The 26871-nt window shown below is 44.3% G+C and overlaps 1 protein-coding gene across 9 annotated transcripts in view; it reads left to right on the top strand.

Moving 5' to 3' along the window:
• kcnma1a (potassium large conductance calcium-activated channel, subfamily M, alpha member 1a) overlaps nt 1-26871 on the top strand; it is a 308219-nt gene that overhangs the window by 176431 nt on the left and 104917 nt on the right. For all 9 annotated transcript variants that reach the window (XM_042325120.1, XM_042325106.1, XM_042325095.1 and 6 more), the window contains exon 3: nt 1283-1344. In XM_042325120.1, coding sequence (XP_042181054.1) covers nt 1283-1344 — 62 coding nt within the window. The remainder of the gene's footprint in view (nt 1-1282; nt 1345-26871) is intronic.

Raw genomic sequence — 26871 nt, 5'->3', positions numbered from 1 at the left:
GGTTCAGCCATGTGTAATAAAGCATGCCTCTTCATGATGATAATGTTGATTGCTAGTTGTTCAAGAGAACAGTATTTTAGCGGTTGTCCAGCCCAGCCAATCGCTATCCCTCTAATCCTTTCTCTAGCCTACTTTTTCACTCTCCCATTTCCCTCTTTTTCCCTCTCCCATTTCCCTCTTTTTCACTCTCCCTTTCACTCTCCCATTTCCCCCTTTTTCACTCTCCCATTTCCCCCTTTTTCACTCCCATTTCCCTCTTTTTCACTCTCCCATTTCCCCCCTTTTCACTCTCCCATTTCCCTCTTTTTCACTCTCCCATTTCCCTCTTTTTCACTCTCCCATTTCCCTCTTAGTCTCCCTCTATCCTTTTACCCCTTTTTTGAGAACTGTTTTCAGGAGGTGGTCTCTGTGTGAACAGCATGTTAGATGTCAATGACAAGTGCCATTCCTCATATACCCCCCCCCACCCTCTCTTCACATTACAACTCAGCTGATTTGTAGAGGGATGTTGATGGGGCTGCGGTACCGTGTGTGTGATGGCCGACACCTGAGGCATAATGGCATCAGGTACAATACAACCCATGACTCTGCATTAACTAAGGCAGTCACAACAGCCTTTCCCGCAACCCTCCTTCTCATACAATCACCCTTTAAGGATTGGTTCACAGATGTGTAGTGTATTTCCTTTCCCTTTTGTATGAATACCACTCAACTTCACTTACACTGTATTCATTGGCCTGCTTTTATTATTCAGGATTTACAATAGCCCTGTCTTTGAAGAATGTCCATTCTTTAAGGCTGTGAGACCAGCCACGGTTTGATGACAGATGACAACCGTGTCTGTTATGTCACTCATTATAACACACACATTACAGTAATGTATGCCATTTAGAAGACGCTTTTATCCAAAGCGACTTAGCCATACGTGCATATGTTTTTATGGATGGATGGCCTCGGGGAATTGAACCCACAATCCTGACGTTGTGAGCGCCATGCTCTACCAACTGAGCCATACAGGACAATATTACAGTATGGGGAATGTCCACAATCTCAGAGTTCAGCAGTGGAGAGGTATTATAACATGATCTGATTGCTGTATGTGTTGGATGTTGAACCACAGGAATATTGGAAACAGGGCTGCAATTTGTGTGTGTGTGTGTGAGTGTGAGTGAGAGAGAATGACTGACACATAAATGTGCCGAATGATAATTATTTCTATATCGTATTCTATGTTACATGTTTGCATTCTAAAACTAATCTATGTACCTCTCTCTCTCTCTAGGTCGTGCTCGTCTTTGCTCTCAGCATTGGAGCACTTGGAATATACTTTATAGACTCTTCTGAGTAAGTATCCCCCTTTTATGTGCTGGTATGTGCTTTTGTATTGACTGCAATGCAGACCACCTTACTGTGCAGTAAGCTATTGAATACTACTTTGTGATTTCATATCAGATCTGATATTTCTTCACATGATCAGTAGGCGCCACACGTGAGATCCTACGTGGAAGGCTACATACAGTCACCCACATTGGTGAAGTAGAATTGTTTATTATACTAATTTACGTGGCTGTATTGAATGACTGATTAGTCATCCTATCAGTTGCTGTTGAACACTACTTTGTGATTGTGATGCTGTAAAAGGAATCAGATGTTAGACCCTTCATATGACCAATAGGTACTTCAGACAGATTCATCCACACATGGTGTTGTCCTAGTCACCCACGTTGGTGAAGTAGAATGTGTCATAGTGCAACCATGTGTTGGTTTTGACGGTGTTCTGTGCGTTATCTAAAAGACTATAAAGTTCCTCTCCTCCTTTATGGTCTTGTCAATGGAAGCCGGTTGGCCTTGCGCCACAATTAGTTTCCATGGTAACCTAGACAAAGCAGGATATCAGTAGGTCTGCCTGGTCCTCAGAGCCACCGCGCGCGCACACACACACTTGCACACACAGTAAACTAAGCTACTGTAGCATCCCACACTTCCAATCACCCTCCCACGCCATTCTCAGGCTCTCACCCATCCTAGCCTTGACCAGCAGAATTAACAATATTGTGAATAATGCAGATAATGCTTCATATAAAGCATTTAAATTTTCTGAACAATCCTATTACAATCACTTCATGAGTTATGTGTGCACTTCTCAGGTGAGGTTTTGTCCCTTGTGTGTCTATTTACTGTAGGAAATGAACATGCTTTAAGATAGTTAGGTAGGTTATCACAACATCTAGGGAAATGCTGCATATGAATAAGTGTGCTTTTTAATGATTCACTTCCTATACAAACCTGCTATCCTCCCTCGGCTTGTTTCCTCTTCAATATAGATAGCAAAAAAGTATATATATGTATATGTGTGTGTATATACACTACTGTTCAAAAGTTTGGGGTCACTTAGAAATGTCCTTGTTTTCCATGAAAACATACATGAAATGAGTTGCAAAATGAATAGGAAATATAATCCTGAAGCACCTCCCACAAGTTGGATTGTCTTGATGGGCACTTCTTACGTACCATACGGTCAAGCTGCTCCCACAACAGCTCAGTAGGGTTGAGAGCCGGTGACTGTGCTGGCCACTCCATTATAGACAGAATACCAACTGATTGCTTCTTCCCTAAATAGTTATTGCATAGTTTGGAGCTGTGCTTTGCGCCATTGTGCTGTTGTAGGAAGAAATAGGCTCCAATTAAGTGCTGTACACAGAGTATGGCATGCATGGCATTGCAAAATGGAGTGATAGCCTTCCTTCTTTAAGATCCCTTTTACCCTGTACAAATCTCCCACTTTATCACCACCGAAGCACCCCCAGACCATCACGTTGTCTCCACCCTACTTGACAGATGGCATCACTCCTCCAGCATCTTTTCATTTATTCTGCGTATCACGAATGTTCTTCTTTGTGATCCGAACAACTCAAACTTAGATTTGTCTGTCCATAACACTTTTCCAATCTTCCTCTGTCAAGTGTCTGTGTTCTTTTGCTCATTATAAACTTGGATTAGCTAACACAACGTGCCATTGGAACACAAGAGTGATGGTTGGTTGCTGATAATGGGCCTCTGTAAGCCTATGTAGATATTCCATTAAAAATCAGCCGTTTCCAGCTACAATAGTCATTTACAACATTAACAATGTCTACACTGTATTTCCAATCAATTTGATGTTATTTTAATGGACAGAAAATTGCTTTCATGTCAATGTGACCTCAAACTTTTGAATGGTAGTGTGTGTGTGTGTATATATATATATATATATATATATATATATATATATATATATATATACAGTACCAGTCAAAAGTTTGGACACATATCGAATCATGTAGTAACCAAAATAGTGTTAAACAAATAAACATATATTTTACATTTGAGATTCTTCAAAGTAGCCACCCTTTGCCTTGATGGCAGCTTTGCACACTCCTGGCATTCTCTCAACCAGCTTCACCTGGAATGCTTTTCCAACAAATGCTTTTCTTGAAGGAGTTTCCATTTTTGCTGAGCACTTGTTGGCAGTTTTTCCTTCACTCTGCGATCCAACTCATTCCAAAACATCTCAATTGGGTTGAGGTCGGGTGATAGTGGAGGACAGGTCATCTGATGCAGCACTCCATCACTCTCCTTCTTGGTCAAATAGCCCTTACAGAGCTTGGTAGTGTGTTTGGTCATTGTCCTGTTGAAAAACAAATGATAGTCCCTCTAAGCACAAAAACCAGATGGGATGGCGTATCTCTGCAGAAGGCTGTGGTAGCCATGCTGGTTAAGTGTACCTTGAATTTTAAATAAGTTACTGTCACCAGCAAAGCACCCTCACACCATCCCACCTCCTCCTCCATGCTTCACGGTGGGAACCACCTACTCTGTGTCTCACAAAGACACAGTGGTTGGAACCAAAAATCTCAAATTTCGAGTCATCAGACCAAGGGACAGTTTTCCACCGGTCTAATGTCCATTGTTTGTGTTTCTTGGCCCAAGCAAGTCTCTTCTTCTTATTGGAGTCCTTTAGTAGTGGCTTCTTTGCAGCAATGATTCACGCAATCTCCTCAGAACAGTTGATATTTTAGATGTGTCTGTCACTTGAACTCTGCATTTATTTGGGCTGCAATCTGAGGTGCAGTTAACTCTAATGAACTTATCCTCTGCAGCAGAGAAAACTCTTTGTCTTCCTTTTCTGTGGCGGTCCTCATGAGAACCAGTTTCATCATAGCGCTTGATGGTTTTTGCGATTGCACTGAAATTTTCCGGATTGACTGACCGGATTGTTCAATCTTCTATATACCACCCCTACCTTGTCACAACACAACAACTGATTGGCTCAAACACATTAAGAAGGAAAATTCCACAAATTAACTTTTAACAAGGCACACCTGTTAATTGAAATGCATTTCAGGTGATTACCTCATGAAGCTTGTTGAGAGAATGCCAAGACTGTGCAAAGCTGTTATCAAGGCAAAAGGTGGCTACTTTGAAGAATCTCAAATATGAAATATATTTTGATTTGTTTAACACTTTTAGGGTTACTACATGATTCCATATGTGTTATTTCATAGTTTTGATGTCTTCACTATTATTCTACTATGTAGACTAATACTGTTTATGTATGTATGTATGTATGTACGTACGTACAGTATTATTATTTTTTTGCCCCACTGCATGTATGTATATGTATGTATATATACACGTTTTATTGTCACATACACCAGATAGTTGTGGTGAAATGTGTTGTTTTACAGATAGCTCTGGGTGTTGCATGACAGGCAAAACATGAATAAAGTCATGCCATGTCTAACATCTGCAGTGTTAATCTGAGCAGTAGTGCAGAGAACAGTGGTGTGTGTCCAGTCCCTCGTTTACAGAAAGCGATGAAGTCCTTCCCGTCTTTACCTCTCCCTTTGTGTCCCCCTCTCTCTTTTTACTCCCTCTTTCATTCCCTTCCTCTCTCTCGCTTTTTCCTCCCTCCCCCTGTCTATCTAGTTCTCTATCCCCCTCCCTCTATCTCTGCCTCTCCCCCTTTACTCTCCCCCACTCACTCACCCTCTCTCTCTCCCTTCTCTTCCTAATCTGCCTCGACTTGGCATATTTCAGACAAAAAGAGAGGAATAGAAAAAGATTGGGGAGACCAATCTCCTTGCCTCTATGAAAGTTTATAATCCTTTTTAATGCCAGGGTCAGGACTTCATGGGAAGGATGAGAAACCATCTCTCTCCTCTAATTCTGTATCTCCCTCTACCTACCTATCTTTCCTTCTTTCTCTCCCTCTATTTCTCTCTCTCTCTCTCTCGCTCTCTCTCTCTCTCTATTCATGAGCCAGTCTCCCTGTGTGTAAAGCTCAGACAGTGTCTGTGTGATTTGTCTCTGTTTGTTAACAGTCTCTGTTGATGTTCAGATTGTCCATTTCTATCAATGTTCAAAACAGCAAATGCTGTGTTATTGACTCACATCCATTTAGCGGGATAGTTTTCGTCTACATCCGGTGAATTGCAGAGCCCCAAATTCAAATTAAATTTCTAAAAAAGTGCAATACACCAAAACACAGCTTAAATTGTTGTTAATCCAGACGGCGTGTCAGATTTCAAAAAGGCTTTACGGTGAAAGCAAACGAAGCGTTTATGTGAGGACAGCTCTCAGCAGACAAAACATTACAAACAGCTAGCAGCAAAGTAGATTGGTCACGAAAGTCAGAAAAGCAATCAAATTAATCACTTACCTTTGATGATCTTCGTATGTTTGCACTCACAAGACTCCCAGTTACACAATAAATGTTTGTTTTATTCGATAAAAATTCTCTTTATATCCAAAAACCAAATGCGCCATTTGGTTGACGCATTTTGTTCAGTAATCCACAGGCTCGTGCGGTCACGACAGGCAGATGAAAATTCCAAATAGTATCCGTAAAGTTCATAGAAACATGTCAAACGTTTTTTATAATCAATCCTCAGGTTGTTTTACAATAAATTATTGATAATATTTCAACCGGACTGTAGCCTTTTCAATAGAAGAGAGAAAGAAAAGGTCTCGCTCCCAGCGTGCGCATGCACACATCTGAGGGCATCTGGCTTTCCATTAACGCGATATGATCATTCTCGCTCATTTTTTCCGAATAAAAGCCTGAAACTATGTCTAAAGACTGTTCACACCTTGTGGAAGCCATAGGGAAAGGAATCTGGTTGATATCCCTTTAAATGGAGGATAGGCTTGCAATGGAAAAGAGTAGTTTCAGAAAATCAGCACTTTCTGGATGGATTTTCCTCAGGTTTTCGCCTGCCATATCAGTTCTGTTATACTCACAGACAATATTTTGACAGTTTTGGAAACTTTAGAGTGTGCTCTATCTTAAACTATAGCCACAGTAGAACGGGCCCTATATTGAGATAACCTGAAAGGCCGCTCAGCAAGGAAGAAGCCACTGCTCCAAAACTGCCATAAAAAAGCCAGACTATGGTTTGCAACTGCACATGGGGACAAAGATCATACTTTTTGGAGAAATCTCCTCTGGTCTGATGAAATAAAAATATAACTATTTGGCCATAATGACCATTGTTATGTTTGGAGGAAAAAGGGGGACGCTTGCAAGATGAAGAACAGCATCATGTTGTGGGGGTGCTTTGCTGCAGGAGGGACTGGTGAACTTCACAAAATAGATGGCATCATGAGGAGGAAAATTATGTGGATATATTGAAACAACATCTCATCTCAAGTCAGGAAGTTAAAGGTTAGTTGCAAATGGGTCTTCCAAATGGACAATGACCCCAAGCATACTTCCAAAGTTGTGGCAAAATGGATTAAGGACAACAAAGTCAAGGCATTGGAGTGGCCATCACAAAGCCCTGACCTCAACCCTGTAGAAAATTTGTGGGCAGAACTGAAAAAGCATGTGCGAGGAAGGAGGCCTACAAACCTGACTCAGTTACACCAGCTCTGTCAGGAGGAATGTGCCAAAATTCACCCAACTTATTGTGGGAAGCTTGTGGAAGGTTACCTGAAACGCTTGACCCAAGTTAAACAATTTAAAGGCAATGCTACCAAATACTAATTGAGTGTCTGTAAACCTCTGACCCACTGGGAATGTGATGAAAGAAATGTAAGTTTAAATGTATTTGGCTAAGGTGTATGTAAACTTCCGACTTCAACTGTACATATGAGATGAGTAATGCAAGATATGTAAACATTATTAAAGTGACATTATTATAGTGACCATTTATTAAAATGGCCAATAATTTCAAGTCTGTATGTAGGCAACAGCTTTTCTGTGCTAGTGATGGCTAGATCTGATGATCTTGAGATAGAAGCTGTTTTTCAGTCTCTCGGTCCCTGCTTTGATGCACTTGTACTGACCTCGCCTTCTGGATGATAGTGGGGTGAACAGGCAGTGACATCGAGTGCTGTAGGTGCCCTGGAGGGCAGGTAGTTTGCCCCTGGTGATGCGTGGACAGACCGCACCACTCTCTGGAGTGCCCTGCGGTTGTGGGTGGTACAGTTGCCGTACCAGGTGGTGATACAGCCCGACAGGATGGTTTCAATTGTGCATCTGTAAAGGTTTGTGAGGGTCTTAGGTGACAAGCCAAATTTCTTCAGGGAACTTAAAACTTTCCACCTTCTCCACTGCTGTCCCGTCGATGTGGATAGGGGGGTGCTCCCAGTTGTGTCGTCTGCAAACTTGATGATTGAGTTGGAGGTGTGCATGGCCACGCAGTCATGGGGGACCAGGGAGTACAGGAGGGGGCTGAGCACACACCCTTCTGGGGCACCAGTGTTGAGGATCAGCGAAGTGGAGATGTTGTTTCCTATCTTCACCACCTGGGTGCGGCCCGTCAGGAAGTCCAGGACCCAATTGCACAGGGCAGGGTTCAGACCCAGGGCCTCGACCTTAATGATGAGCTTGGAGTGTACTATGGTGTTGAATGCTGAGCTATAGTCAATGAACAGCATTCTTACATAGGTATTCCTCTTGTCCAGATGGGATAGGGCAGTGTGCAGTGTGATGGAGATTGCATCATCTGTGGATCTATTGGGGCGGTATGCAAATTGAAGTGGGTCTAGGGTATCAGGTAAGGTGGAGGTGATATGATCCTTAACTAGCCTCTCAAAGCACTTCATGATGACAGAAGTAAGTGCTATGGAGCGATAGTCATTTAGTTCATTTACCTTTGCATTCTTGGGTACAGGAACAATGGTGGCCATCTTGAAGCATGTGGGGACAGCAGACTGGGATAGGGAGAGATTGAATATGTCCGTAAACACACCAGCCAGCTTGTCTGCGCATGCTCTGAGGACAGGGCTAGGGATGCCGTCTGGGAGCCTTGAGAGGGTTAAGACGTTTAAATGTCTTACTCACGTCGGCCACAGAGAAGGAAAGCCCACAGTCCTTGGTAGCTGGCTGTGTCAGTGGCACTGTGTTATCCTCAAAGCGGGCAAAGAACGTGAAAACTGCCTGAATGCAACGTCTTTGACTTTGTGATAGTAAGACTGTCGGACAACTGACTAGTAGCTGAAACTCAGAACCTTACTTAGCACTTCCACTGGATAGACAGAAAGCTCCTGACACTAAAACTGTGTAGAGCACCTAGATGAGGTGATTGACAAGACAGAAAGCCTATGGATACACAGAGGTTGATCTAACTCATGAGGAACAGAGAGACATACCTGACAGCTCTAGGGAATGACACTAGGTATTAGGGAAGTATCCTGGAGAAGTACACTAGGTATCAGGGAAGTATCCTAGGGAAGGACACTGGGTATTATGGAAGGATCCTAGGAAAGGACACTAGGTTTTAGGGAAGGATCCTCGGAAAGGGCACTTGGTATTAGGGAAGGATCCTCTGGAAGGGCACTAGGTATTAGGGAAGGACACTAGGTATTAGGAAAGGGTCCTAGGGAAGTACATTAGGTATTTAGGGAAAGACCCTAGGGAAGGACACTAGATATTAGTGAAGAATCCTAGGGATGGACACTAGGTATTAGGGAAGGATACTAGGGAAGAACACTAGCTATTAGGGAAAGATACTAGGGAAGGATACTAAGGAAGGGCACTAAGTATTAGGGAAAGATGTTAGCTGTGATGAAGGAATGTTTTTGTGATTCATTAAATAATTATTTTACAGTTGTGTGTGTGTGTATAAGGCTCTGGTATCTCTCTCTCTCTCTCTCTCTCTCTCATTAAGCTAAGATGCACAGATAGGTTGATCTAACTCATGAGGGACAGAGAGACATATGACAGCTCTAGGGAAGAACACTAGATATTAGGAAAGCCTCTCTCTCTCTTTCGGTGCTCTCATTAAGCTAAGCCAAGTCTTTCCCCCTACTCCCACTACTCCTCCCGGCCTCTCCTCATAATCATTAGCCTTAGCTGCTCACTTTAATTCCTGTGCCACTTCAGTGGGACCAACATACCTCTGTGTGTGTGTGTGTTGACTAGCTTGAGTTACAGCCGTACTTTCACTCCAACAGCTGTAGACTCCACTTCCTCTCCCCCTGATCCAACACACATTCTCACCCAACCAACACACACACACACACACACACACACACACACAAACACACACACACACACACACACACACACACACAAACACACACATGTTCTCACCCACATCAATGCAAAAAAAAAAAAAAGCTCAAACGCTTTTTGCATGACCTATTCCTCTCTGGCGTTCCAAAATGTTAACGATTGATCCTATCGATGGTCAGCGACATCCAGGTCAGGTGTTACTGGCAGTCATTACTGTAGCAAATACCACAGCCTTAATGATCTCCATAATACATCTAGCCTCATGTTTTGTTTATCTGTTGCTCTTCAGAACTGCTCTTCAGTAGTGAAGGGAGTGGCTCATTCCTTCTGGAAGATATTAACACAGTCCTATAGCATTTGCTACTTGCTTGGGGGGAGTACCTCAGATTTGAAATTGTCTGTGAAAAAGCAGTCTAAGACGTTCAAACGGAGAGGTTTTCTCTGAGTTGCACGTGACTCCCTGAGGTAACAGAGAGAAGTGTGTGTGTGTGTGTGTGTGTGTGTGTGTGTGTGTGTGTGTGTGTGTGTGTGTGTGTGTGTGTGTGTGTGTGTGTGTGTGTGTGTGTGTGTGTGTGTGTGTGTGTGTGTGTGTGTGTGTGTGTGTGTGTGTGTGTGTGTGTGTGTGTGTGTGTGTGTGTGTGTGTGAGAGAGAGAGAGACCAAGAGGCTGGAGCTCTTTATAGTATGGGCTTTTATGTCTGCCTCTTTGGAGCAGTGTTCTGTTCTCCCAAGGGAGAGAGACACACACACAGCACTGATCAGTGGGTAAGAAACACATCCACCTCCCTGGTGGCCAACCAGTATCCTCCCCAGAGTTGGTTTTTCCAGGCACTTCCAGGTGGCTGTTGTCTTTAAAGGAGCTGTGTTACGATACCCTGCAGCAGAATGCTGGAAGGAATATTAGAGGGGAGTTTTATTGGCTGCTATTGTACCTCCTACTTCAGCAGGGATTTAGTAAATTGAATTAAGAACTTCTATGTAACAAAATAAGTCATGGGTGGATAAAAGGAAAAACGAAATGAAGAAATCGGGTTCTAAAATTCAGGTAACTTTTAAAAAATCCCTGGGTTTTCATAAATCCTTGTTGGAAGATTTCTGGAATCAGGAAGCAATATGCAGGACATTCTGGAGTCCTCCAATCTGGGTTTCTGGAAAACATGGGCATTTTTGAAGAGTTTTGTAACCCTATGAAGAAATAATGGATAAATTATATAGGAATAGGAATCAAATCAAATGTATCTATATAGCCCTTCGTACATCAGATGATATCTCAAAGTGCTGTACAGAAACCCAGCCTAAAACCCCAAACAGCAAGCAATGCAGGTGTAGAAGCACGGTGGCTAGGAAAAACTCCCTAGAAAGGGCAAAACGTAGGAAGAAACCTAGAGAGGAACCAGGCTATGTGGGGTGGCCAGTCCTCTTCTGGCTGTGCCGGGTGGAGATTATAACAGAACATGGCCAAGATGTTCAAATGTCTGGGCCAACCCAGACAGGAAGATCACATCAGTGACTCAACCCACTCAAGTGACGCACCCCTCCTAGGGATGGTATGAAAGAGCCCTTGTAAGCCAGTGACTCAGCCCCTGTAATAAGGTTAGAGGCAGAGAATCCCAGTGGAAAGAGGGGAACCGGCCAGGCAGAGACAGCAAGGGCGGTTCGTTGCTCCAGAGCCTTTCTATTCACCTTCACACTCCTGGGCCAGACTACACTCAATCATATGACCCACTGAAGAGATGAGTCTTCAGTAAAGACTTAAAGGTTGAGACCGAGTTTGCGTCTCTCACATGGGTAGGCAGATCATTCCATAAAAATGGAGCTCTATAGGAGAAAGCCCTGCCTCCAGCTGTTTTCTTAGAAATTCTAGGGACAATTAGGAGGCCTGCATGTAGGTATGTACGGCAGGACCAAATCAGAGAGATAGGTAGGAGCAAGCCCATGTAATGCTTTGTAGGTTAGCAGTAAAACCTTGAAATCAGCCCTTGCCTTGACATGAAGCCAGTTTAGGGAGGCTAGCACTGGAGTAATATGATCAAATTTTTGGGTTCTAGTCAGGATTCTAGCAGCCGTATTTAGCACTAACTGAAGTTTATTTAGTGCTTTATCCGGGTAGCCGGAAAGTAGAGCATTGCAGTAGTCTACCCTAGAAGTGACAAAAGCATGGATTAATTTTTGGACAGAAAGTTTTTGATTTTTGCAATGTTACGTAGTTGGAAAAAAGCTGTCCTTGAAACAGTCTTGATATGTTCTTCAAAAGAGAGATCAGGGTCCAGAGTAACACTGAGGTCCTTCACAGTTTTCTTTGAGACGACTGTACAACCATTAAGATTAATTGTCAGATTCAACAGAAGATCTCTTTGTTTCTTGGGACCTAGAACAAGCATCTCTGTTTTGTCCGAGTTTAAAAGTAGAAAGTTTGCAGCCATCCACTTCCTTATGTCTGAAACACATGCTTCTAGCGAGGGCAATTTTGGGGCTTCACCATGTTTCATTGAAATGTACAGCTGTGTGTCATCCGCATAGCAGTGAAAGTTAACATTATGTTTTCGAATGACATCCCCAAGAGGTAAACTATATAGTGAAAACAATAGTGGTCATAAAACGGAACCTTGAGGAACACCGAAATTTACAGTTGATTTGTCAGAGGACAAACCATTCACAGAGGCAAACTGATATCTTTCCGACAGATCAGATCTAAACCAGGCCAGAACTTGTCCGTGTAGACCAATTTGGGTTTCCAATCTCCCCAAAAGAATGTGGTGATCGATGGTATCAAAAGCAGCACTATGGTCTAGGAGCACAAGGACAGATGCAGAGCCTCGGTCTGATGCCATTAAAAGGTCATTTACCACCTTCACAAGTGCCGTCTCAGTGCTATGATGGGGTCTAAAACCAGACTGAAGCATTTCGTATACATTGTTTGTCTTCAGGAAGGCAGTGAGTTGCTGCGCAACAGCCTTTTCTAAAATGTTTGAGAGGGATGGTAGATTCGATATAGGCCGATAGTTTTTAATATTTTCTGGGTCAAGGTTTGGCTTTTTCAAGAGAGGCTTTATTACTGCCACTTTTAGTGAGTTTGGTACACATCCGGTGGATAGAGAGCCGCTTATTATGTTCAACATAGGAGGGCCAAGCACAGGAAGCAGCTCTTTCAGTAGTTTAGTTGGAATAGGGTCCAGTATATAGCTTTGTGACAGTATCAAAAAGGAATTCCGGATTGTTCTTATTTTCCTCAATTAAGTTGGAAAAATAGGATGATCGAGCAGCAGTAAGGGCTCTTCGATACTGCATGGTACTGTCTTTCCAAGCTAGTCGGAAGACTTCCAGTTTGGTGTGGCGCCATTTCCTTTCCAATTTTCTGGAAGCTTGCTTCAGGGCTCAGGTATTTTCTGTATACCAGGGAGCTATTTTCTTATGAGAAATGTTTTAGTTTTTAGGGGTGCAACTGCATCTAGGGTATTGCGCAATGTTAAATTGAATTCCTCAGTTAGGTGGTTAACTGATTTTTGTCCTCTGGCATCCTTGGGTAGACAGAGGGAGTCTGGAAGGACATCAAGGAATCTTTGTGTTGTCTGTGAATTTATAGCTCAACTTTTGATGTTCCTTGGTTGGGGTCTGAGCAGATTATTTGTTGCAATTGCAAACATAATAAAATGGTGGTCCGATAGTCCAGGATAATGAGGAAAAACTTTAAGATCCACAACATTTATTCCATGGGACAAAACTAGGTCCAGAGTATGACTGTGACAGTGAGGAGGTCCAGAGACATGTTGGACAAAACCCACTGAGTCGATGATGGCTCCGAAAGCCTTTTCGAGTGGGTCTGTGGACTTTTCCATGTGAATATTAAAGTCACCAAAGATTAGAATATTATTTGCTATGACTACAAGGTCCGATAGGAATTCAGGGAACTCAATAAGGAACGCTGTATATGGCCCAGGGGGCCTGTAAACAGTAGCTATAAAAAGTGATTGAGTAGGCTGCATAGATTTCATGACTAGAAGCTCAAAAGACGAAAACGTCATTTTTAAATTGAAATTTGCTATCGTAAATGTTAGCAACACCTCCGCCTTTCCGGGATGCAAAGGCGTATGAGGTGATACGTAGGGCCCAGAGTTTTCCCTGGTCAGATCACGCGGCCAAGGAAACTCCTAACCCTAACGACAGATAACAGTAGTAATAATAGGTGGGATTACGGCGGTCGGCCAGTCAGTCAGAGGGGGTTACTGTCATTTCGCTGGATACAGTCATACTGCATCTGTGGAGAGGGAGTCATAATCCTTATCTCTCTTTTCAATATGACATTTGTTGCAAAGCTGATGCTATTTTGGTGATATTTTCATTGGGAGCATACTTCATCTATCCCTCCCTCCCTCCCACATCCTGGTCTGTTTTAATGCTTCAGCTCTTCGCTCTCTTTTCTGCTCCTGTGGAACAAGGGAACGACTGAATACGAGGTATGTAAGCCAGAGACTCTGCAGGACGGCCCTACTAGAAGGGATGCCCTTGTTCCTGGCCCACTTGTCACACATACACACACCACTCAGGGCACACCACACCGATACACACACATACTGTTTTGGGGTTATCATAAAGCCGTGTGTGTGGGTGGGCTGCGCCAAAGCATTGTGTATGTGTGAGGTTTCATTTGCGGCCTATGACCCATGCCTGTAATACTATCATCAGGGCGCTGCAATCAATAACAGCAGTGAAGAGAGAAACAGTGAATGACTTATTAATTGACTACGGTGAGAAATATGGCTGCCTTGGGAAGAGGACTGAGCAGACCTTATGGTGAAGGTTATCACAGCTATATAAAGATCCATCTCGGAGTGGACAGCGGTGTAGGTGTGTGTCTGGGAGTGTGTCACTTGTTAAATCCACTTCAATCATGAAGGGGATGAAGGAGAGGAGACAGGTTAAAGAAGGATTTTTAACCCTGGAGACAATTGAGACATGGATCGTGTATGTGCGCCATTCAGAGGGTGAATGGGCAATAAAAAAATATTCAAGTGCCTTTGAACGGGGTATGGTAGTATGTGCCAGGCGCACTGGTCATGAACTGCAACGCTGCTGGGTTTTTCACGCTCAACAGTTTCTCGTGTGTATCAAGAATGGTCCACTATCCAAAGGACATCCAGCCAACTTGAGACAACTGTGTGAAGTAATGAAGTAAACATGGGCCAGCATCACTGTGGAACGCTTTCCACACCTTGTAGAGTCCATGACCTGACGAATTATGGCTGTTCTGAGGGCAACTTAGTATTAAGGTGTTCTTAATATTTTGTACATTCAGGGTATAGCCTAGAGCTGGAGCTGCGTTGAAAACAAGTCCCCCTCTCCACACTGTTAGTTCACAGTGTGTGGCTTTTTGGAGGCTTTCTCATTTTTAACAATACAGTACCTCTTATCCATACTGGCTCAATTCTCTGCAGATGGAGACAGAAGTTAGGCGTCAACATCGTGTTCCAGGAAATTGCGGTTTGTTAAATTTATGAATCGTGGAACCTGATATTAGTTTGTGCATCCCAAATGACACCCCTTTCTCTTTATAGTGCACTACTTTTGACCAGGGCCCATAGGGTGCCATTTGGGAAGCGTTCAATAACTGTAGAGCAGGGCTATTCAGATCTTACCCTTTGAGGTCCAGACTACTGCTGGTTGCCTGTTCTACCTAATAATTAATTGCACCCAACTGGTGTCCCAGGTCTAAATCAGTCCCTGATTAGAGGGGAACAATGAAAGAAAGTAAGAAAGCGGAACTGTCCTCCATGTCCAGATTTGAATTTGAGGGCTGTAGTCTTCCCCTGTCTGCAGTCTCTCTGACGATGATACAGTATGAACTACTATTAATACCAGCCCGCAGCGAAGGCACTTTTTGCTTATGCTTCCGTTATAAATTATTCATAATACTTATCATTCATTTCCCGTTATGCCATCTAGCTATATTCCCTGTAACTGTTCTTCTAACTAAATCATAATCTGCTTACTTAGCTCTACCTGGTAATTGCTGATAAAACATAGGTAAACACCTTTGAAGTATAATGAACGAATGAATGAACAAATAATTGATCTGTCTAAAATGAGTTACTAGTGTAGTTGCATGTAATTCGACCAATTAAATGTATTTATTTTGAAACATCGTATATCACCGGTCTAATTGTGGACTGACTAGGAGAGCTGTTCAATCCAACACCGGGACTCAACAGGGCTACACAAAACAACATGGCTACACAAAACAACATGGCTACACAAAACAACATGGCTACACAAAACAACAGGGCTTCACAAAACAACAGGGCTACACAAAACAACATGGCTACACAAAACAACATGGCTACACAAAACAACAGGGCTTCACAAAACAACATGGCTACACAAAACAACATGGCTACACCAAACAACAGGGCTACACAAAACAACAGGGCTTCACAAAACAACATGGCTACACAAAACAACATGGCTACACAAAACAACAGGGCTTCACAAAACAACAGGGCTACACAAAACAACAGGGCTTCACAAAACAACAGGGCTTCACAAAACAACATGGCTACACTAAACAACAGGGCTTCACAAAACAACATGGCTACACAAAACAACATGGCTACACAAAACAACAGGGCTTCACAAAACAACAGGGCTACACAAAACAACAGGGCTTCACAAAACAACAGGGCTTCACAAAACAACAGGGCTACACAAAACAACAGGGCCTCACAAAACAACAGAGCATCAGAAAAATAATTTCCACTGCAGAAATGAATGTAGCGTTAGCCTATATGTTTCCAGTTGATCAGTAGCACAGTTGGATTGTGATTGAAACTTGTTTTCTTCCAGCTTGGGAGAGGAAGGAAAATGCATTTAACTCCTAGCTGGGTATCAGTACTAGTGATTGACTAGTTCCCCCCCTAGCCTGTACAACCACGAACGCACACACACGAACACACACACAACACACTCACCCCATCTCTGCATGGTCTAACCACAGTTTGTCATCCATCTCCTATATAGCAGCTGGAGAGTCTATCCATCTCCTCCATTATTCACATGGAGGAAATGGTCGTGCCACATTCACATCTGTCCCCCCTGTCACGAAACCCAGACAGCACTGATGGCTCCTTATCAGAACTAAAACCATGACAAATGATCCCTATCTATAGTATAGTCCTCCAGGGGAGTGGTCTGCATGTAACCACTGCATGTTAAGTCTTCCATTTTTATTTTGGTCATTTAGCAAAAACTCTAATCCAGAGCAACTTGAAGTCAGTTCATTCAACGAGGTAAAACAGTTTGACTGCTAGAACACCACCCAGACAGAGCAGCTTGGAGTTATTGTAAGTTGAGGGCGATGTTAGTTGAATCAATGGGCAGTCGTCGTTGTATTAGCATTTATATAAGCATGGAGGCTTTTATCACGTAATAACTGTTACGTTCAAAGGGGTGTGATGGCAATGTGGTTTGGTTTTGCCACGGTAATGTTTGTGTGTGTAAGGTTGTGTGCTTTTCCCTGTTGTTAATCTATACTACATATACAGGGTCCGCACTACAATAGACTGTGTGTGTGTGTGTGTGTTGCGGTGAGTGACGTCTGTGCAGAGTGTACCTAGGGGAAATGAAAAAGGACTAGTTGTTTTTAGACTCCCTGAGGAAGTTGTATTTGTCCGATGCCCTTGCAGGTGCTAAATCAGTCTTATTTTAGTGATGGTGCCTTGGCTTAAATCAATCATTGATGTACTAACATGGCCTTCTTTCATCTCCTCCACACACACACACACACACACACACACACACACACACACACACACACACACACACACACACACACACACACACACACACACACACACACACACACACACACTGTTAGGGAATGCGCAGCAGATGGGTTCACACATACACACTCAAAGGTCACACATGCTCAGAAAACATGTGCAGCAGATGCATGCACACACATGTTCACATGCGCGGACACACACACACACACACACAGAGGAAACAGACCGGATGATGGATGTTTTTACCACACAGTAGTCAGATAATGCCTTCACTGTAGTTCTAAGTAACATTGCTTCAGCAGGCAGCAATCCTTCCCTGAGACTTTATAAAGACAACATTTGCTTTCGGTTATCATTTTTTAAATATATTTTTATGCCAGGCTCTCTTGATACACAGCCACATATACTTTGACAGTGTATGGTTCCATTGTCCATCCCCATGTAGATGATTCCAGTAGTTCAGTTAAACAACTATGAGAAGACATGACAGACTGTACAGTAGTAAACCAGTATGCCAGTAGTAAACCAGTATACCAGTAGTAAACCAGTATACCAGTACTAAACCAGTATACCAGTAGTAAACCAGTATACCAGTAGTATGCCAGTAGTAAACCAGTAGTAAACCATGGAGTCTGTTGTTATTGTTTTCTCTGTTCCTTGCTGTGCCTGGAGGAGACAGCCAAGGTTGGCAGCAGGCTAACACACACACACACACACACACACACACACACACACACACACACACACACACACACACACACACACACACACACACACACACACACACACACACACACACACACACACACACACACACACACACACAGACACACGACTGGGATCTGCTGTGCAGACTGAAGGCTAACACACACACACACACACACACACACACACACACACACACACACACACACACACACACACACACACACACACACACACACACACACACACACACACACACACACACACACGACTGGGATCTGCTGTGCAGACTGAAGGTGTTACTGGGTTATTGTTTGTGTTCATCCGTTCCCTGTTCCTCCCCTGTAGGCTGGTTTCTACCTCTGTGAGCTTCCCCAAGCCTAATGTCTAGTCAGAGGAGGTTAACGTGAGGAAACATTCCTGTCCTGAAATAGACCTCTGTTCTGCAGCCGCAGGGCCACCGCGCTCTTCTCTATTCCCACCACTGTGTGTGTGTGGTGGTGGTGGTGGGGGGGGGAGTTTTTTTCGTGTGCATTTGTATTTGCTTGTATGAGCAGCAAATATTGTGTTTCTCTGTAGGTACTAGCAAGTTTGTGTGTGTGTGTGTGTGTCGATATTGCGGTATATCCTCCGAGCTTGCAGCTTCTCTACCAAGGAGCTGGAGCTGCTTCATGTAAAATCCAGACACACTCTCTACAACTAACTACCCTCCAACTCAAACACAAGCTGACCAGAGTTCAATCCTGAGGCACCCACATCTTCAGGCAATTTCCACATGGCCTAGAAGCAGCCCTGTGCTGTGTGCTATATAAGGCCCTGCTAGAGGAAGAAGACAAATTGTCCCAATGCCCATGGGAGCACTGTCCCTCTCTCTCCCTTCTCCTTCTCACTCTCATTCACTCTCGCTCTCTCTCCTTCGCTCTCCCCCCTCTCTTGCACATATGTCGGTCTCCCCCCTCCTTCTCTCTCTTGCTCTCTCTTGCTTTATCTTGCTCTCTCTCTTGCTCTCTCTTGCTCTTTCGCTCTCTCTTTCCCTCTCCTTGTCTCTCTTTCTCAATCTCTCTCCTTCTTTCCCTTTCTTTCTCTGTTTTTCTTGCTCTCTCCTTCGCTCATTCTCTTGCTTGCTCTCTTGCTTTCTCCCCCCTCTCTCACATATCTCTCTCTCTCTCTCTGTCTGTCCAGAAGTGCCCACCTGACCAAGCTCCAGGCTTTAGGAGGAGGCTGCAGATGTAATAACTATTTTCTACCAGGCCAAATGACGGCATGTGGCCTGTTGGATCCCATGTGATTGGAGGGTGCTACCAAGGAGCTGGAGCTGCTTCATGTAAAATCCAGACACACTCTCTACAACTAACTACCCTCCAACTCAAACACAAGCTGACCAGAGTTCAATCCTGAGGCACCCACATCTTCAGGCAATTTCCACATGGCCTAGAAGCAGCCCTGTGCTGTGTGCTATATAAGGCCCTGCTAGAGGAAGAAGACAAATTGTCCCAATTCCCATGCGAGCACTGTCCCTCTCTCTCCCTTCTCCTCACTCTCTGCTCTCTCTCCCCCCTCTCTTTCACATGTCTGTCTGTGTCCCTCTCTCGCTCTCTCTATCTCTATCTCTTTCTCTCTCTCCTTCCCTACCACTCTCTCCTTCTCTACCACTCTCTCCTTCTCTACCTCTCTCTCCTTCTCTACCTCTCTCTCCTTCTTTACCTCTCTCTCCTTCTCTACCTCTCTCCTTCTTTACCTCTCTCCTTCTCTACCTTTCTCTTTTCTTTCTTTCTCTCCTTCTCTAGCTCTCTCTCCTCTCTCCTTCTCTAGCTCTCTCTCCTCTCTCCTTTTCTAGCTCTCTCTCCCCTCTCCTTCTCTACTTCTCTCTCCTTCTCTACATCTCTATCCTTCTCTACTTCTACCCTCTTTCTCTCCCTCTCCTCTCTTTCTCTCTCTCTCCCTCTGTCCAGCAGTGCCCCCCAGGCCAAACAACAACATGTGGCCTGCTGGATCCCATGTGATTGTGAGCGTGTGATGTGACGTTGAGGCCCGGGATCAGGCCTTTGTCTTTCTGCTCTCAATGTGGCATATACACATATTTTGGTACCCCAGTAATTCTGCGTCACAATCCTATCTCTCTATTTCAGATGCTGAAATTGCCATCTCAGTGTTTGGTTCAGCTAACCTGTAAATCTGGCGCCACAATGCCCAGACAGGTTCTAGAATGATGGGGAGGGAGGGGTGTTGTTGTTATTGCTGACTCTGTCTTTGTAAAGTAACTTGGTTTGCCAGGCCTCTATTTCCAGATCCTGTATAAAACAACCTAGCTCCCAGACATCAAGGGGTCTGTCCTTAACACTTCCTTGAAAAGCCTTCAGGTCACATGACAAACGGGTCAGTGTTGAGCCAGAATGACGGCACAGTTTCACTGGAAGGAATGTGCCACTATGCCCGCCACATGGGTAGCTAAATGTTATTTTAACTCTGTGGAACGAAGCATCTGCCTGGGTTGCTAGGCTGTGATGATGATGCTGATGATGTTGATGATAAGAGACGAGGAGGGTGGTAGACAGCTAAAGGATTTCACTGGAAGCATTAGGGGCCAATAGGAAAGACGGCTAGGCTTTTGAGTGTGTGTCGCATGGGGAGCAATGTTAACAGACAAACGTACGTGTGCACACACACACATACACACACACATGCACAGTGCTTAACTAGTAAATCGGGACGAGCCGGAACAAAATGTAGGCACAAGAGAGGTACAATGACGTAGAATTGCATGAAATTAGTTTATAAAAGACCAACATTTTCCTGGACCCTAGGCCACTATAAAGCTTTGCATGCATACCATCGCATTTGTGTAACGACAGAGCCGTAGAGTAGAGGCCCCTACAGGAGTTGCACACGTGAGAAATATTTTTTGTGGCCTAGGGTCCGGGAAAATGTTGGCCTTTTATAAATGGATTTCAAGCCGTTTCTACGTCATCTTACATGACTGGAGACTTTGCCATAATGCGTTTAAGTCAACTGGGAAATCGGGGAAAAACGAGCTCAGACTACGGTGAATATTAGTTTTGAACGGTCATCCAACTCGGAATTCCAAGTCGGGAACTCAGGCCTCTTTCTAGAGCTCCGACTTTCCGACCTGAAGATCACTGAGTCATGATTCGACCTTGTTTTTTTCAGAATTCCCAGTTATCTTGAAATCACCATAATACCGCACAAATTATGAAAATGACAGGCTACTTTGACACTGACAAACTGAGAATCTGAGATCAATAAAAATGACCTTGTCTTGAATTCATCAATCACCTAGGTGTGTGAAGACATACAGTGGGGCAAAAAAGTATTTAGTCAGCCATCAATTGTGCAAGTTCTCCCACTTAAAAAGATGAGAGAGGCCTGTAATTTTCATCATAGGTACACTTCAACTATGACAGACAAAATGAGAGAAAAAAATCCAGAAAATCACATTGTAGGATTTTTAATGAATTTATTTGCAAATTATGGTGGAAAATAAGTATTTGGTCACCTACAAACAAGCATGATTTCTGGCTCTCACAGACCTGTAACTTCTTCTTTAAGAGGCTCCTCTGTCCTCCACTTGTTACCTGTGTTAATGGCACCTGTTTGAACTTGTTATCAGTATAAAAGACATCTGTCCACAACCTCAAACAGTCACACTCTAAACTCCACTATGGCCAAGACCAAAGAGCTGTCAAAGGACACCAGAAACAAAATTGTAGACCTGCACCAGGCTGGGAAGACTGAATCTGCAATAGGTAAGCAGCTTGGTTTGAAGAAATCAACTGTGGGAGCAATTATTAGGAAATGGAAGACATACAAGACCACTGATAATCTCCCTCGGTCTGGGGCTCCACGCAAGATCTCACCCCGTGGGGTCAAAATGATCACAAGAATGGTGAGCAAAAATCCCAGAACCACACGGGGGGACCTAATGAATGCCCTGCAGAGAGCTGGGACCAAAGTAACAAAGCCTACCATCAGTAACACACTACGCCGCCAGGGACTCAAATCCTGCAGTGCCAGACGTGTCCCCCTGCTTAAGCCAGTACATGTCCAGGCCCGTCTGAAGTTTGCTAGAGAGCATTTGGATGATCCAGAAGAAGATTGGGAGAATGTCATATGGTCAGATGAAACCAAAATATAACGTTTTGGTAAAAACTCAACTTGTGTTTGGAGGACAAAGAATGCTGAGTTGCATCCAAAGCACACCATACCTACTGTGAAGCATGGGGGTGGAAACATCATGCTTTGGGGTTGTTTTTCTGCAAAGGGACCAGGACGACTGATCCGTGTAAAGGAAAGAATGAATGGGGCCATGTATTGTGAGATTTTGAGTGAAAACCTCCTTCTATCAGCAAGGGCATTGAAGATGAAAAGTGGCTGGGTCTTTCAACATGACAATGATCCCAAACACACCGCCCGGGCAACGAAGGAGTGGCTTCGTAAGAAGCATTTCAAGGTCCTGGAGTGGCCTAGCCAGTCTCCAGATAACAACCCCATAGAAAATCTTTGGAGGGAGTTGAAAGTCCGTGTTGCCCAGTGTAATATTTGTGTTGTGGAGAAATGACCAGGCAGGAGACGGGAGTACAGTTAGTTTTCATTTAGTCAAAACCCCTCGTGCTCTACAGTTCCCGGCATTCCAGTGAGCATGTGCATTTCCTATTAGGTGTAGTAACGTAACACTGCCGTAATGCATTACTGCTTAGTAACAGCACAGTAATTAATATAAACAGATGTAGATCCCAGATACTACACTCCTCCCCCATAGTGTTTAACTCCCAGAGAACAAGGTAATTATGTTAGGAGAAGTGGTTAGGGTGAGAAATGGAACCGAGCCTGTGTCCCATACCAACACACGCCACTCCCTTGGACCTCCGTGTAGTCTTGCTTTGTATGATTTTGTTTGCTTTCTCAGTTGCCTAGTTGACACACCTTTTCATCAAGGTCTATGTATGTGGTCTACTAATGCAATATCTGAACAATGCATTCTTAAACATTTTTCAACTACTGGGTTGAAGCAGACTTTTCAGAGCCCAGCACAAATCCAGGGGATTATTCTGCCCCGAAGATGGAGTTTGTGTCCTAATAACTAACCCAGGTAATGTCCTTTTTCTTTCCTTTTATCTAGGACATATTAAAGTGTTTGTTTTACCCTCCGTTACCTCCTTAACCAGCTCAACTCACAGGTCAAGCTTTTGAGGTGCCCTTCGCTGTCAAATAGGATATCTCCGCTCCTCCTGGGCTTCCTGTGGTGGGCCAGGTTCGGGTGGAAGGTCAGGCTCTGTCTCTCCCGTACGTCCACAGTCAGGAGAATAGTCCTGGGGGTCGTTATTGTTCTTGTTCTCTCGGCATGTCTCTGCTGGGGCGTTGGACCGTAGCAGATGATCCACATGAACGTTGACCTGGCGATGACCAATTTGGACTTGGTAAGTCAAAGGTCCTCTGCGTTGCAAGATCACACCTGAGTTCCACAGGCGCTTGGGGTGTCTGAAATCACATACCATCACCCTCTCTTCCTCTTTGAATTCTCTGACAGTCTTTGAGTGTCTGTCATGAGCTTTCTTTTGCTGTAGCTGGTGCTTTGCCACAGTGCTTGACAAGTCTGGTTTCAACAATGTCAGGCGGGTACGTGGTTGGCGTTTCAGAAACAGTTCAGCTGGTGTACATTCCGTTACTGTGTGTGGGGTGTTATGGTAAGTAAACAGGAACCGGGGAAGCCTTTGGTGGATGGGCACAGACTGAACCTCGAGTCTAGTCCAGGCCTTCTTAAAGGTTTGCACGGCTCTCTCCGCTGCTCCGTTTGATGCCGGATGGTAAGGTGGTGACAGGATGTGCCTTACTCCGTTGTTCTTGACAAACATTTCAAAATCGTTTGACGTGAATGGGGGGGCATTGTCCGATACGAGCTCCTTGACTAGTCCAAAGGATGCAAACAGGTGTCTGAGAAGATTGATGGTCTTCTCAGCTGTGGTCAGTTGAGTAGGGAACACTTCCATCCACTTGGAATGGACATCAACGACAACAAGGAAATGTTGCTTGTCAATTTCGGCGTAATCCACATGGATGCATTCCCAAGGTGTAGCAGCCCAGGACCATGGATGAAGAAGTTCAACAGCAGGCTTGTTGCGAACAGCTTCACAAGGTGAGCAGTGGCCTACATGCTGTTGAATGTCCTGATCCAGGCCACCACAGATAACTGCGAGCGAGTGCTTTCATTCGAGTGATCCCTGGATGTCCCTCATGCAGGTCAGATAGCAGTCTCCGCCTAATGTTAAGTCCAAGACTTTGGAAAGCACTGGGTCTTTCCTTGTTTCCTCTGCTATGTCAGAAGCAGATATGGGCAGTTCATCAATGAGAGAGATCTGGAAGACTGCTCTATCATCTTCACTGTCGGAGTCACTATTGCATGGTAGTCTTGATAGTGCATCGGCATTTGCGTGATCACTGGATCGTCTGTACTCAATCTCGTAGTCGTAGGCTAACAATATCAGAGCCCAACATTGCATTCGAAGTGCAGCAAGGGTTGGTATAGCTGATTTTGGTCCAAGGATGGCCAACAGAGGCTTGTGATCTGTCAGCAGTTGGAACTTCCTTCCGTAGAGGTATTTGTGAAACTTCTTCACTCCGAATATTATGCTCAGGACTTCCTTCTCAATTTGAGCATCATTTTTCTCACTTGGTGACAGAGTCCGTGATGCAAATGCAATGGGGTGTTCTTCACCTGACGGTAGAACATGTGAGATGACGGCTCCTACTCCGTATGGAGATGCATCACACGTGAGTCTCAGCTTCATCTCTGTGTTATAGTGGGCAAGCCACTTGCTCTTTAGCAGATGCTGTTTGCAAGTCTTGAATGCTTCTTCGCATTGTGGGGACCAATTCCACTTTGTATCGGCCTGCAGCAGTTGGTGAAGCGGATGCAACAATGTGGACAAGTTTGCCACAAACTTTCCGTAATAGTTCAGGAGCCCCAGAAATGACCTCAGCTCTGAGATATTTGTGGGTGCTGGGGCGTTTACGATTGCTTCCACCTTGCTGTTGGTTGGGTGCAGGCCTTGTGCATCAATCTTGTATCCGAGATACTCTACTGAGTCCTGGAGGAACTCACACTTGCTGTGTTTCATTCTCACTCCGTATTTCTCCAGTCTTGACATCACTTTGTCCAGCACTACAAGGTGCTCTCCAATGGTTGGTGCTGACACGAGGATGTCGTCCATGAAGCACACAACATTGTCTATACCGTCCAAGATCTGATCCATTGTGTGTTGGAATATCGCTGGAGCTGTCGAGATTCCATAGGCCAAGCGATTGAATCTGAATAGCCCCTTGTGTGTATTGATGGTCAGATACTGTTCTGACTCCGGATCCAGCTTCAGTTGCTGATAAACGAATGCCAGGTCCAGCTTACTGAAAACCTTCCCAACAGCTAGAGTGGCAAACAGATCTTCAGCATTTGGTAGTGGATATTCCTCTGGTAGTATGCAGCGATTTACTGTGACCTTGTAGTCACCGCACATTCTGACGGTCTTGTCTTTCTTTGGGACTACAACAATCGGAGCGGCCCAGTCGCTCCTCGCTACTTTCGTGATTATGTTATTCTTCTGTAGGCGGTCCAGTTCCTTCTCTACTGCTTCCTTAAGAGCATAGGGAACTGGACGTGGTTTGTGAAAGATAGGCTTGGTTCCTTCTTGCACTCTGACTTTTGCTGTGAAGTCTTGTATTTCACCGTAGCCATCTTTGAAAAGTTCTTTGTGCTTCTCCAGCATGTTAGTGAGTGTAGCCTGACTCACTGGTTTGTAATTTCTCAGACTGAAGATTTCTCCCCAGTTCAACTTGATCTTTTGTAGCCAGTTTCTGCCTAGCAAGGCTGATTTTTCTCCTTTAACAATGACAAGCGGTAGCGTCCACTCCTTCCCCTCATACCGGACTGGTACCTGGATCTGCCCTAACACAGGAATAGAGTCACCAGTGTATGAAGAAAGGCGGATGGACGCGGGCTGAAGAGGGCACTCTTTCAGTTTTTCTTTGTAGAGTCTCTCTGGAACCAGAGATACAGATGCTCCGGTGTCCAGCTGCATTTTTACTGGTTTTCCCGCTAACTCCATGTTGAGATAGATTCCATCTTTTAGTTGTTGAGCTGTGTACACTGAACAGTTCCACTACTGTTTCAGTTGTACCTTCCTCTTCTTGTGCTGCGTCTGACACTTTGTGCGCTCTTGCTGTGCGTTTCGAGGCTTTACACACTCTCTGTAAATGTCCAACCTATCCACAATTGTGGCACTTTTCCTTTTGGAATCGACATTCACTGTGCTGATGATTATCTCCCCCACATCTGTAGCAACTTGGCTTAGACCTTTGAGATGTGGGCTGCTTTGTTCTTGTGTAACCTTGAGGACAGGACTGAAAAAAGTGTGACTTTTGTGAGCTTTTTTCACCACGTGCATCACTGACCTTGTGAACACCTTTCTGACGTTCTGCATGTCCCGATAGCTCAATAGTATCCTTGTGGGCAAGTTCGAGTCCAAGTGCTCCATCACAGGCTTTCTTAAAGGTCAGGTCCTTCTCTGACAGGAGCCTTCTGTGATATGCTTCACCTGTGAGACCACATACAAACTTGTCTCGGAGAGCATCATCAAGAAATCGTGCAAACTCACATGTACTTGCCAGCCTTTTCAAAGCAAGGATGTAGTCAGCCACGGTTTCCCCTTGACTCTGGTGACGTTGGTAAAATATGAAACGTTCTGCAATGAGAATTGGCTTAGGCTTGAAATACCTTGAAAGAGTTTCAGTCAGTTCTGCATAGTTCAACTCCACTGCTTTCATTGGTTCAATGAGACCTTTCAGCAATCCATACTCAGTTGGACCCAAAACACTGAGAAAT

This window comes from Oncorhynchus tshawytscha, linkage group LG01 (assembly GCF_018296145.1).
Source record: "Oncorhynchus tshawytscha isolate Ot180627B linkage group LG01, Otsh_v2.0, whole genome shotgun sequence".
Classification (NCBI taxonomy): domain Eukaryota; kingdom Metazoa; phylum Chordata; class Actinopteri; order Salmoniformes; family Salmonidae; genus Oncorhynchus; species Oncorhynchus tshawytscha.
The sequence above is the reverse complement of the archived record's forward strand: the minus strand, read 5'-3'. Positions and strand labels throughout refer to the sequence as shown.